The following is a 13,702-nucleotide window of genomic DNA, read 5'->3' as shown; positions in this document are numbered from 1 at the left end:
TTGCTTCATCTATTGCACACTCACATCTCTAGTTGGGAGCCACTAATTAACTACTAATAGAGCAGACTCTTATTTTGATTTCCCACTTCCATAGAGGTTGAGTTTCCTCTTTGGGCAACGCTGCGATGTGGCTGGTTAGATTTTGGCTTTGCCCAATTGCAGTTTATTGGGGGGGGGGAAACTGTGGTTAAAAAGTACTTGGTACAATTTGTTCAGGCTTTGGATGGCGCTCAGATCTGATAGCGTTTATTCAGGAAGCTCTAACTGTACTATTTCCCACCATCCCAGCAAGCCTATTGGACCTGTTCCAAACTGGGGTTTGAACTTCAAATGCAGAATTCTGACAAACCATCATCATGCTCAGGAAAATATGGGTGTTTGTTTAGCAAAGGTCTGTTTAACAAGCCCCAGCTGGTTGGGCACCCACAACATGATGACCCCATTGTAGCTGAGCATGACGTGATGTAAAATATTTCTAGCTGTTGTGGAGATTTGCTTAGACAGGATGCTTGTTAGAGTAGAAAACACTGCATATGCTTTAAAGTAGAAGTGAAAATAATAATAATAGTAATATCATCATCATCTCCTTGAAGTGAAACTCATTCATGGAAGTCATGGGGATCAATGGCTATTGGCTTTGATGGCGGTGGGACTGCCGCTGAAGGCCATCTGCTGGGGGACTGGTGGGCTGCCTTGTGGAGATGATTGGCCACCGTGAGAGCCCATTGCTGGACCAGTTGGGCAGGGGCTTATCCAGCACGGCACGGCTTATATTGTTCTTACGTTCCTGACTTCTTGGACACTGCCTGCTTCTGGAAATTTTTTTGACTTGTCAGTCTAGCCTACAGCCCTGGAATATCGTGGTGATCTTTCATGGCCCTGTGTAGCTTTTTCAGAACCAGCCAAGGTCAGCTAGTTGTTGCCATCTGCCGTAGGAAAGGCAAATTCTCCTTGAAGGAGACAACCTGGTGGACACATCCATGCCCTAACACCTCCTCCTTCCACTCGTATCTTGCTTGCGACCTGCCATTTGGTCTTGTTCTCTAACCTAATAATAAATTAGGTTAGAGAACAACTAGTTTATTAAACTAGTAATAAACCAGACTTTACCAAATTACTGAAACTTGGTCATTAGTTCCCCTGTCTTCTGTTTTACTGTCAGGAAGTTCAGACCAACATCTTCCTTTCTATAATAGGAGTATGGGTTATAGAGATTATGCAGAATCTCTACATTCTGAGCAAGTTATTTAATTAATATGTTTATACAGTAATTAATATTCACTGAATGCTTCAAGCATCTAAGGAGGTAAATAGAAATGCATTGCTAATAAACAGTATTTCTGATTGAATCCGGGTGGATGAGGATTGTCTGCAGAGCACCGTTATTAACAAAAAAACCTTTAGGGAACCAGTTGTTTGATATCTATGTGAGTTGGATCGGATGGGAAAAGGGAAGGAAATATGGTCTGTTGATCTGTGTGACACCGTACTCTATTGAAATCATTCATAATTTCGTTTCAGAGCAATAAATGTTGGAAGTTTCGTTATCACTTCAGTGACCTTTCTCTCCTCTTCCTTTTCTCCTTTTCCTGCAGAGCTGCTGGGGAAAAAATCGAAAACCTCCGCTTGAGATTCGTAAGTGCTCCACATCGCATGAGGAAGAAGCTTCCTTACAGGAGGAGCACACGCTTCGGGGGACGCAGGTGGGATGCCGAGAAAGATGATGTCAGGGTTCTCAGGAATGGGGTATGAGCTTCCTCCTGAGGTTCAGTTTGGGAACTTTGAAAAGAACCACCATCTCGAGAGTGGAAAAAGTTGCCCAAGACAAAAATGCTCTACTTTGGTAAGTATCTGGAGACAGAAGAATCTCTTAACTTTTATTTTGTATTATAGTGCTAGATTGTAGTCCTTGGACACGGAATGAGTCCTTGCTGGCAAGTTATCTTGTTGATGGCCTGCTTTGAGAAAGAGAAGCTTCTTCTGTCCTTCAGTATGTCTATTCAGTCACATCTACCCCTTCATACTTCTAAATCTGGGGGATTACAAATTTTCCAAGGGTGCAGGCATAATGATTGACACAAGGTCAGATATCACCAGTATGCTGATGTATCCAGCTGTGCATCTGGACTTCAAGTGGAACAGGAGATGCAATCAAGCACTATCCCAGTGCCTGGAGACTGTATGGAGACCTCTTGAACATAGTTCCTGCCAGAGATGGCAGAGATGGCTAAAAGGGCCTTGCACAGTTTCATCTTGCGCACCAGTTACAATCATTCCTGGACAAGGAGGCCCTGCATGCAATGCCTTAGTCACCTTTAGTTTGGATCACTGCAGCGTGGTCTGTATGAGGCTACCCTTGAAGAACACTGGTCCAGAATGCAGCAGCTTGAGTACGTTATGGATGCTTCTCATGCACTTTGACAGCTGCACTGTACCAGTTGGCTTCTGGCTGAAATTCAAGGTCCTAATGGGCATCTTCAAAGCCCTTTATGGCTTCGGATGAGGTATCGTTGAGATTGTCTACTCCAAGCAGTATTTGCTCATGCAGTGAGATCAGTGAGGGAGGGATCTCCCTGCTTCGAAGGAGCATCATTGTCAGAGACCTTGAAACTGGGTCTTTTCTGTTGCCGCCCCTCTCGTGTGGACAGCATTCCCCCATGATTAGAATTCCAGCCTTGATGGAATTCCAGTAGACCATCAAGACCTACCTGATCCAGGAAACCTTCGGAGAGTGAAACACAGGTAGTCCCCCTACCGGTGTTTGTTTTAAATTTGGGATAATGCTTTTGCGGGACATCAGGATGTTGGTTGTTAGTATTATTTCTTATATTGTTTCAACTTTTGTTTTGAAGGTGGAATGTTCACTGCTACAGTTGTAGTGGCCTACAAGCCAAATAAGCAAACGAACAAATAAATATACTTTTGTAAGAAGTCAGATTTGGGACCAAATCCTGCAGGTTCGGTTAGCAAGCTCACTCTAGATGGCTTCATATCTGCTTATGGTTTCATGTGAGAAAATAAGAAGGCCAAGCTTCCACAAGCTGGGTTGGTGATGATTTTAATAAGCTTTCAGATCCATCATTCTTGGATTTCAAGCCTTCCTCCAGAGATTTTTCCACTCTCCGTGATGGAAATCCATTCTATCCTTCTTGGGAATTTCTGGTATCTTAAATGGGGCATCGGTGATCACAACCACCTTGGTTTCTACAGAGTAAGAGTATTTTGAGTACTTGGTCTGTTTTTTTGGATCACCTAGCCAGAAATCCCAACAGGGTATTGATGGAAGGTGTTCCTGTTTGACCGCTCCAATAATGGACAGTGGAAATTGGTGGAATACGCCAGCAAATGAATACTATAGGCAAGAGCAGGTGCGTATCCAGATATTGGGGAGGGGGCAGACAGTGGGGTGGGTTTTCTCCCTGAAATTGTGATAATCATCTCCCAATCTGTTACCTGGTCAAGTTTTCAAGGTGGGAGAAGTGCTTCTCCTTGGGAGCAACAGACTAAGTAAAAATGAGAGAGCCCTCAACTTCTTGAGCTACAGGAAGAGTGTGCAAAAGCCCCCAAACCACACATCTTCCCCCCTCCCCACAAAAGCCTTGGATGCATTCTCACAGCCCTTCCAAAAGTTGACGCCGAACTGCAGTTTTTCATGTGACTGAATGAGCAAACCATTGCAACACGAAGAGTAATGCAAGGGTAGCACAACGTGTCCTTAGCAAAGGTGGCATGACTGGAGCATCTTTCGCACCCTGTGAGATTTCACGAGGTGAAAAGGAGCTTCTTTGAGAAGAATTCTTTGTGCCTGGCAGCTGCCCTGGTAGGTTGAGCAAAAGCGTCTGACGTCAAAGCAGAGCTGATTCTCTGTCTGTGCATATACTTCATTGGCCTGGCTGCGTCTGCGTGCCTGTCTCATCCGTAAGCGTGGACTGAGAAGGGTGAGGATGTTGCTTCGAGCCACGCAGATTGCTCTACTGTTTAATCACCCAGCTTCCTCACTTGGTCTCTGGTGTCTAATTACTTTTCAGTTTTTGGTGCTTCAGATGATTGCATTAATTGACATAAAAGAGGGCTGGGTCATGCTTCTACTTGCCTAATTAGCATGTGGGCACCGAGCACCCAAGCCAACTGTGGTTGCTTTGGGCTGCAGACAGACGGGGTGATTTAAAAAAAAAGATCATTTTGTCTGCCATGCGACAAACCAGATTTCAAAGCTGAACTATCTGATCTGCAGCAGTCCAGTGGCATCATTCTTGGCCCATGGCGTTTTTTTCTCCTGCTTATTCCTCCTCCATGTTTTGCCTGGGGAGAGTAGATATAATGGAGTTGCTTGCCCATTCATCTGGAAAACAGGGCTGGTTCTAGGCTGTGTCCCCATTCCTCTCTAAAACGGGTGGTTCTAGGCTGTCAGCATCATCTGCATTCTTCCATAGAACAAGTGTCCTGTAGGCTTTCTGGATCTTCCCCATCCACCTCTAAAAACAGGTGTGGTTCTGGGCAGCCCATATCTGCCCCTTCATCCCAAATGGGGGTGGTTCTAGGCCAGTGTTTCTCAACCTTGGGAACTTTAAAATGTGTGGACTTCAACATCCAGAATTCTGGAAGCTGAAGTCCATACATCTTAAAGTTCCCAAGGCTGAGAAATACTGTTCTAGGCTGTGCCTCTGCCCCCATTCTTCTCTAAAATGGGTGGTTCTAGGCAATCAGCCTCTGCCTGTTTTCAAAGCTGGTCTTCTCTTCTGTTGGTTCTACTCTCTCCCTTTGCAGGTTTATTCTGCCCGCTGTTCTTGCAGTCTGACCATCCTAAAACACCTTTTAAGTCTGTGCTTCATTTGTATTGAGATGTGTTGGTCATTTCTGGGCCCTTTGTCTCAAAGAGCTACTGCCAGATGAAAGCTGCCTGCTGCCAAGACGAAAAAGCTGGTTCTCCCAGTCTTGTAATTCCATAATTAAGCTGCTCTTTTGGATGTTGTGTTAGGGTAAACTGTGTGAAGGGCTTTATTTGTATGTGTTTTAAGGCAGCATTTAGGTGGGTGGAAACAAGATAATTGCGCACTGCACCTAGCAAGTTGCTTTGGTGTACTGTTTCAGTAGGAATTAAGTGATTTCTGGTGATAAATTGTCCCAGTAATTTGACTGAGAGATGTGAGAAAAGTTGCCTTCTCTTCCCCTCCCACCTCAAAACAATCTACAGTAGAAAATCAGATTTATTGCAGCTTTCTCTCAGTAGCAACTAGTAGTATCTCTAGTAGGAGGCAAAATTAATCTTTCACAGTTTGTGCGCCTTCCAAATAGGTGGTCTGCTGCTTTCAGAATGTTTAGAATGGCCACGATGGCTGGGGGCTTCTGGGAGTTGAAGTTCTGGAGAATCGCTAGTTTGGGGGAAATCAGAATCATCTGACAGACTTGGGAAAGAACTTGCAGCATGTGCAGAAAAGGTAGAATGACAACATTATTTAAGTTACCTTAAGAAAAGCCCTACAAAATCAGATCAGAGGCCTGCTTAATCAACCCATCTAGTCCCACAATAATTGAGCAAATCCTTCTGGGAAGCCCACACACAGAAATGGGCACCACTGGCATTTACTTGCTTATTTAATTTCCTATCACTTTCATGCCACTTCAGTCGACATCTTCACATAACACATTAAGCCCAGTAAACAAAACCCAGTTAAGGCGTAACATGATGGCCTGGTTCACACAATATGCAAAGACAACAGTGGGTTCCCATGAGACGTTGAATCATCAAGGATCCACCCTTGTTTTAACCTAGTCTGGCTGGTGTGCAAGTCCAAGTGTGTTGAGGAGAATCAAGTTGACATTGGTACCACTGTCCTTCGATGATTTTACCCTCCATTAAATTTGTCTGCTCCCTTTTTAAAGCCATCCAAGGGGATGACCATCATAATCTCTATAGATGAAGTCTGCTTTGGTCTGGCTTGAATCTTCCTCCTTTCAGGTTGATTTGATGACCCCGGTTCATGAGGGAAAGACAGATCTCTCCTTAGTCCTTCCCTCCATAACCTGCATGATTTTATGTGCCTCACCATCTTCCTTCTCACTCTTCTTTTTCCTGAGCTGAGCTGAAAAGTCCCAAACACAGTAAGCAGGAAACTCCCTTTTCCCTCAGACAGAGGTTGTCCCAGCCTCTTGGTTACTTTATTGGTTTTGCAATGTTCTTTTTTTTGACGTAGAGTCCACAGATGTCCCAGTGTTCCAAATCTTGTCCCATTCAGCATAGATTAGAATAAGGACATTACAGGTAGTCCTCACTTAACGACCATTCGTTCAGCGACCGTTCGAAGTTACGACAGTGCAAAACAAAGGGTAGTTATGGCAGGTCCTCAAAGTTACGGCCGTTGCAGTGCCCCTGGGGTCACGTGGTCAAAATTCGGGCACTTGGCAGCCCGCCCGCACTTATGACCACAGGAGCGCTTCAACTCACCCCACCCGCCTATTTCCCCCCATCTCTGCCCCTTTGGCCACCCTGCACTCCGCTGCTGCCACCCCCTGCCAACCCACGCTGACCGTCGCTGTCGTCTTCCTCCCGCTGCTGGCGAGGTGCACCCGGCTGAGGCTGCTGCTGGTCCTTCACGAGGCCTTGCGTGGCATCACAGAGGCCTCACGAAGGTCCAGCAACCGCTTCAGCCAGGTGCGCCTCATCAGCAGCGGGAGGAAGAAGATGGCGAAGGCCAGCGGGGGCCGGCGGGGGTCCGCGGTGGCAGAGTGCAGGGCAGCCAAAGGGGCAGAGATGGTGGGGAGATGGGTGGGTGGGGGCAGTTGATGCAGAGGTAGGTGCAGCAGGGCAGGAGAAGTGTAAGGTCCTCGCCTAATGACAGCACAGTCTTCACCTGATGACCACAACCGGAATTGCCGTTGCTAAGCAGTGCGAGCACGTGATGTTTCACTTAACAACCGCTTTGCTTAGTGATGGAAATTCCAGCCCCAATTAGGGTTGTTAAGCGAGGACTACCTGTATAGCAAGGATAGACAATCCGTTTTTGGAGACAAGTGAGTACATTAGGAATTTGGGAAACTCTTACATCTCATTCTTGCTTTCTGCTTGCTTAGCATCCATCCTGCTTAATTCTGAAGCTTTCTTACTATTTTATGACTCTGGCATCCTATTAATTACAATATTACAAATTGATTACATAAATAAATAAAACTATTGCCCATTTTTGGCCTTTTTCTTTTTTACACTGACTTGCTGTCTCTCAGGGAAGGCTTTTTAAAAAGCTATACTGCTGTCAGATGGATTTTGTTTCATTTCCTTATCTCTGATTTGAACAAGGGGCCCTTAGATTCCTGTAAATGCCATGGAAAGGGTCTCAGAGAAGACAGTTGAAATGTGCATGTCCCTCACTCACAGGTTTATATTCAGAAGGACTTAATGAGGCACTCTGGATAAGCGTGTAGTGATGAATGGATGGATCCCAATGGATCGAAGACCTAAGTGTATTAGAACCAGTTGTATTATAGTGATTAATGGGTTGGACTAGGACCAGGGAGACCTAACATCAGATTCCTGAGCAAAGCATCCCATGATGTCAGCCTTGTGAGGTAGTCCAGGCAAGAAGCACACCCAGAAGTACTAGCTCTACTTTGTTGTAGGGTTACATTAACATAGCCGTTCTCCACCTTTTGACCCTGGAGGAACCCTTGAAATATTTCTCAGGCCTGGGGGAACCCCTGCACATTCAGGCTCCAGTAGAGGCCGGAAGTTACAAAATTATACTATTTGTTTCATGGGTAGGCCTATACATATGTATCAACAGTATTCTTAAACTAAGAATAAAGGATGAAACTTACCTCTCTAATGTGAGGTTGCCCAAATTTGAAATAATTTTATAAATAAATCGTGATCTCCCAGGGAACCCCTAGTGACCTCTCACGGAACCCAGGTTGAGATACCCTGCATTAACAGAATCTTGCAAGTCTGAAAGTACATCTTTCCCCCTCTTGCCTTTACAGTCCAAGAAACTAGGGAGGGTCCCTTCTGAGATGTTTGCTGTGGCCCCATTTCTTCTGCAGACTCAGCTGCCATTTGTCTGACCATTGCCTAGTCTGCAGCTCTTCCACCTGTCTCCCAGGGACATTCCCACAGAGTCCCTGAACCAAGCATCCCATCCCAGTTTGTTCCTGTCTCTCTCCTGTGTGAAGAGGAGGTATTGTTTTAGCTGCTTAATATTTTTCCCAATAATTCCTTGTGCCGTTCCTAGAGACTCAAGAGATTTCCAGCACACAGCTGCAATTTTCATCCAAACAGGTCCATTTCTCCCCTGAAGGCCTTGGTTGCACTCTGTATAAGTTGTGGGTTTTGCTGCTATTCTCTTGGAAGAAGGAGGAGCTACTAGATCTGGGATGATCACTTTGGTTCAGACATTATATTGATTTTGTCTCCTTTGCTCAGTCTTTTTGAAAACTGTAACATGTCTGACCCTTAAATTAATTGGATATTGCCTACTTTAGGTGTTCCGCTCAAAAACAGCCTTGATTTTTGTCTGTAAGTCCAGGACTCATCAAATCTTGTGACTTATCAAATCAAATCTTGTCACATCAGAATTCTGCTCTTTTTGTTTGTTGCAAAATTCTCTGTAGTGAAACACTGGAAAACTGAAGTATGACTCTCCTTGGATCAGTAATACTTAAAAGTGTGAAGAACCGCACTGGTTAAACTCAGGGAAGAGTGTGAAGTCCTTGGTGCTCTCTGAGCCTGGTGGTTTCCTTGCGGACGTTGGCCAGACTAGGCAACATCTTCAGTGCGAAGAGGGAGGGGGCCTTGCTCTCAGTTTATAGACCGTGACTTGCCCTGCCTGTGTAGGTGGGGGTGTTGTTCTCTCCTTGGGAGTTCTTTGGTTGGGCTGTTGTTTGCTGCTTGGTTGACTGCCTGAGTTAATAGTTCCTTGATTGAGGTGTATTGTGCTGTTTGATGGTTCATCTGGTGTTAATCCTGGTGTTAATCTTCGCTTATCTATCAACTCAATCAATCAAGCAATAAACAACAGCCCAATCAAGGAGAGAACAACACCCCCGCCAACACAGGCAGGGCAAGCCACGGTGTATAAACTGAGAGCAAGGCCCCCTCCCTCTTCGCACTGAAGATGCTGCCTGGTCTGGCCATGAAACGTCTGCAAGAAAACAACCAGGCTCAGGGAGCACCCAGGACTCCACCGTTCAACCCTGAGCTACAAACGTTCTCTTTGATTGATATCAAGATAGAGTCCTGAAGAATCCTTCAAGGGAGGGATGCTGTGTTCAAATTTGGTCACCAGTTTTGAACTCCATCAGAGTAATACCTAATAGTTTACTTCTGGGTGGCAATACAGCATATGAGTGCTTAGCACTTCGTACCTGTCTTTCAGATTTAAATATCTCTTTGCATGTATTTCTATTCTTATCATGCATTTTTTTTTATTTTTTGGTAATTGATTTCAGATTCCTGGTTAAAGACTGTTGCTTCATTAATAATGTTTTTAAGATCCAAATTCATTTGAAAAGTGTGCCTTACCATTCTTATTTATGAAACCTGAGTTTGCATTTGTGGCTAAATCTTAGGATGAAGACGAACGCATGAAATACCTAACTCATGAAGAAAAAGATGTCCTGCTTTTTTTTGAAGAAACTATTGACTCCTTGGAAGAGGACTTGGAGGAACAAGCCTTGCATGACAGTGGTGTCTTCTGCCCTTCTCCAAAGTTGGTGGAAGAAAACACATCTAGCCATTCGGGGTCTGAAGATATCATAGACTTGGTCCCATCAGCACCAGAGCACAGCACAGAGCCAGGTAAAGTGAGGTGATCTGGACAGGTGTGAATTTATGTTCTGGGAACTAAACAGGTTGTCTTCCAAGGAGCAGGGCTGCCCAATGATCTTCACGGTGAGAGTTGGCATTTGTCCATTCCATGACATTCTGGGCATAGGGATCTAAAGGGGTGAGAAAGCAAATGAAAACGCGTGCATCTTGATGGCACAAAGGCCCCAACTTACCTACTTGCGTCAGACACCATCATGCAACTGCATAAGTGAAGCCTTTGTGTAACAAGCTCATGACACACGTATCATACTTTTGACATTATAGTGGCTTGTTATGAATCCTGCTTATTCTGGGATGCATTCCCCCAGGCAGATCAGGCTAAGGCAGACCCAACTCTTTATTTGCTTTAAACTGAAGCTTAATTAAAATTAAGTGGGGCAAGTTTGATTATTTCTTAGGCATTTCATTCCTCCGTTTTACTATATTAAAAACTGCAATCCAGAAACCAGATCTGGAGATGTCTTGGGGGCTACAGCAAGGACTTAGGGGACTGAACTCTGTGACCTCAGTTGTTCATTTTTTGCTACAAATAATCTTGTCATGAAGGGATATAAAGTTGGGCGCACAAATCTTGGGTAGGCTTAATACGTGACACCCCATTCCCCTGTTCCCCCAGACTGAATTTAGGGAACTCCCTTTTCAGAAAAGGAAACAGAAGCAGTTCGGTTGCAGCTTTGAGTAAAATCATAGGGATGCTTTAAAAAAAATCTAGGAAGCATTTTGGGATGAATTTTAGGGTGGTATTAATGTGTTATTTGTGACACTGGGCATCTTTCTTTTTTGCAACTAGACCGTTCCACATAACTTGTAAAGCAGATCTAATGGGTTCCTTTCTCTTTCTTCCTAGCACCGGGAGAAACTTGGAAACTGGATAAGCCAAAGCTGGAGGATGTTGAACGGTCAGGAGAAGATGTCCATGTTAATTCAGTTTCTCCTCAGCCCACACAGCCTTCAGCACCCCCGTTGCCTGTCTGTGAGATGTATCCTGTTCAGCCTGCTATACTGCATCCAAAACTCCTTCGCTCAATCCCCACTCCACTTCTGATTGCTCAGAAACTGTCTGAGCAGCAGGGAGAAGGCAGTTCTTCCTCTCTTCGTTCTCCAAAGGAAGGGAACACCAGGGAGAGCAGGAGCATCCCTGCTGCTTCCACCCCCTGCAGTAGGGAGCATGTCAAGCCATATGCCCCCCCTCCAGTTGCTCCCAAGCCCCAGAGGTTCCCAAGCAACATCAGCTTCACCAATGCTAGCGAGCGGGAATTCAGCAAAATCATCTCCAAGGCAGCCGTCAGCATTCAAGAGCGCAAAGCTCAGGTGTTGGCCAACGTCAATGGTTCAGCCTTCCAAGTAAGTGAGTTGGAGGAGAGACTACAGAAGCATGAACTTCTGGGTCCCACTCGGAGCTCATCCTTACAAGATTTACCTTCTGAGCCAGCAAGCCACAAAGCTTTGAGTAGTTTAAGCCTGGTTGAAAAAACTCTCGCTCGTGCCCAACTGGTCTGCCCTCTCAGCATCTCCCCCACAAAGGACAAGAGGCTCGAACAAGGACACGTTGCACCAAATGGCTATCGAAATATCCATGACATCTTGAAAAGCGATCCTAATCTGTTCCCCACCATGAGCAAAACAATGACTTTCAAGCCAGCTGCTGACCTTGTGGATGGCACGTCTGCTCAGCCAAACTCCATCAAGAGTTTTTCCAGACACACCCAGCAAGACCTCATCCTTGACATACAGAGGAGGCCTGGCTCATCATCCAAACCGTCAGGACTCCAACCCAGAGGTGTAACAGTACAGTTTTCCGGCCGTGAATCAACAGAAGAAGCTCGGAGGGAGGCTTTGCGAAAACTTGGACTTCTGAAAGAATAGTGGAATGAGAATGACATCCAGAGAACATTATCTGCCTGAAGACAGATTCCAATGAGATCAAAGACAATTCTCTCTATCATGCAGACTAAGGAAATAACAAGTATTGAAACTCCACTGTTCTGTGCTGGCATTTTTTGGTGGATGTCCTTGACATGAGGTCATAGTGCTTATTGAAGACTTCAAGGCAGTTAGTTAAAGCCTGGCTGAAAGTGACAGTGTCAGGCTAAATGAAGGTCAACAGGCAGTAAGTGTGTAAGTTGTGTATGCGTGTAACTGGCCAAATACATCTGAGTACCTTGGACAAAGCCCAAAAAGTCCCAGGAGGGACAGGATTAATGAATTCTATAAGGATAAGTGTATACATACACACATATTGGACAGCTCAAATCTGTAATTGAGCTGCTATCTCTGATGGTCCCAGATATTTAATAGCGCGCACACTGCTGATCATTCCTTCTTTTGCAGAGGAACTGACGAGAGTGTAGCAGTCTTTTTCAGGATGGTTGATAACTTGAAAAGCATCGGGTCTGCTGGATTTGACAAAAGGTCCCATTATACCCAGTATTCTGTTTCCTGTAGCCGCCCAGTGCCTGTGCTTCTGAAAACCAATTGTGTTGAAATGGAGGGGGACCCCAACTTGCCATAAGTCAGGGTTGCAGTCTTGGGCACCCCACTTTTCTGACCTCCTAGGCATCATGTTGAACCATACGGAGACCTCCTTCTTTTCCCAGCACCTTTCTTAGGGTAGTGTATCCCAAGCTGAGCACCCTCCAGATGCCCTGGGAGCTGAAGTCCACACATCTGGAGAGTGTCCAGATGTAGGCTCATGTAAGCTCCTAGAACTGGGCACAGAGTTGAACGTGGCACCTGACGAAGAGCGAAGGAACTGAAGGAATAAATAGCCGATACTCATTCCAAGTAGTACAGGGGTACACAATCTACAACTGAAGGTCCACAGGTCATTCCCTTCCCCCCCAGCTGTTGAAACCCACTTTAGCCAGGTCTAGCAGGATTCTGCTACAGGGGAGTCCCGCAAAGTGAGGAAGGAGCTGTGCTATCACACTTCAGCTAACTGGACCATACTTTTTGTTCTTTATAGCTCAGATATTACCGAGTTTGGGGAAGTGTTCACAGATCTCTTGGGAAGTGGCATTAGAAGGTAGGAGGCCCAAGAATTGTCCTGCCTCGTAAGAAGCAGAGCCTTTCTCAGACTCAGTGTCCCTCTTGCATATTGGATCCTTTCAGCTGAGGCGTCTTGTAGTAATAATGCTGTGAATTCTCATTTTAGCTCAAGTCCTCTTAGTCAATATGGTGTGACAACCGCTGTGAATCCAGAGTGGGCTAGTCATGTTGACCTCACGCTGAAACAATAGCACCTCCTGTGACTTAAAGAGAATAAATATCCATCTGTTGCCATAACTGTCTCACGATATTTCTGTTGGGGTGCTTGAAAAATTGCCTTTATGAAATTTCTCCGAGGGTTATGTCAGCCTTGTGAGGTAGGCCAGACAAGAAGCACGCCCAGTAGCACTAGCTCCATCTTTATTGTAAAGTTGCATTAACAGAAAGTAAATCTCTCTCCACCCCCCTTGCCTTTACTGTCTGAGAAACTAGGGAAGGTCCCTTCTGAGGTGTTCGCCACATCCCCTTTCCTTCTACGGACTCAGCTGCCACTTGTCCGACTGTTGTCTAGGCCGTGGCTCTTCCACCTGTCTCTCACGGTCATTCCCACAAAGCTCTCCAAGTTAGTGGCCACCACCATATCTTCTAGAAGTAAATGTCATGTTTTTCCCACAATACTCCTGTGGTGTAGGTTAGGTTGAGAAAGCATGACTGGCCCAAAGTCAGTGAGCTTTCATGACTGAAGGAGAGACAAAATTTTCTCTGTATTCAAAGTGAGGAAGTTTGTCCTTCAAGACATGGCCTCAGACTTCAAGCCTTTAAAAAAATGATAAAAGGACCAATAGCTTAATGAAGCCTCCAGCTGTAGTGGCAGTAAACGCCTGAATGCTAGCTGCT

At 45.3% G+C, this 13,702-nt stretch overlaps 1 protein-coding gene across 1 annotated transcript; it reads left to right on the top strand.

Moving 5' to 3' along the window:
• Window positions 1-1,610: 1,610 nt before the first annotated feature.
• On the top strand, window positions 1,611-13,102 carry PROSER2 (proline and serine rich 2). Its single transcript, XM_063308482.1, has 3 exons — window positions 1,611-1,843; window positions 9,559-9,787; window positions 10,665-13,102. The coding sequence occupies exons 1-3, from the start codon at window positions 1,709-1,711 to the stop codon at window positions 11,681-11,683; spliced, it is 1,383 nt and encodes a 460-aa protein (XP_063164552.1). The 5' UTR covers window positions 1,611-1,708; the 3' UTR covers window positions 11,684-13,102.
• Window positions 13,103-13,702: the final 600 nt, after the last annotated feature.

Source organism: Candoia aspera, chromosome 7 (assembly GCF_035149785.1).
Source record: "Candoia aspera isolate rCanAsp1 chromosome 7, rCanAsp1.hap2, whole genome shotgun sequence".
Classification (NCBI taxonomy): domain Eukaryota; kingdom Metazoa; phylum Chordata; class Lepidosauria; order Squamata; family Boidae; genus Candoia; species Candoia aspera.
The sequence above is the reverse complement of the archived record's forward strand: the minus strand, read 5'-3'. Positions and strand labels throughout refer to the sequence as shown.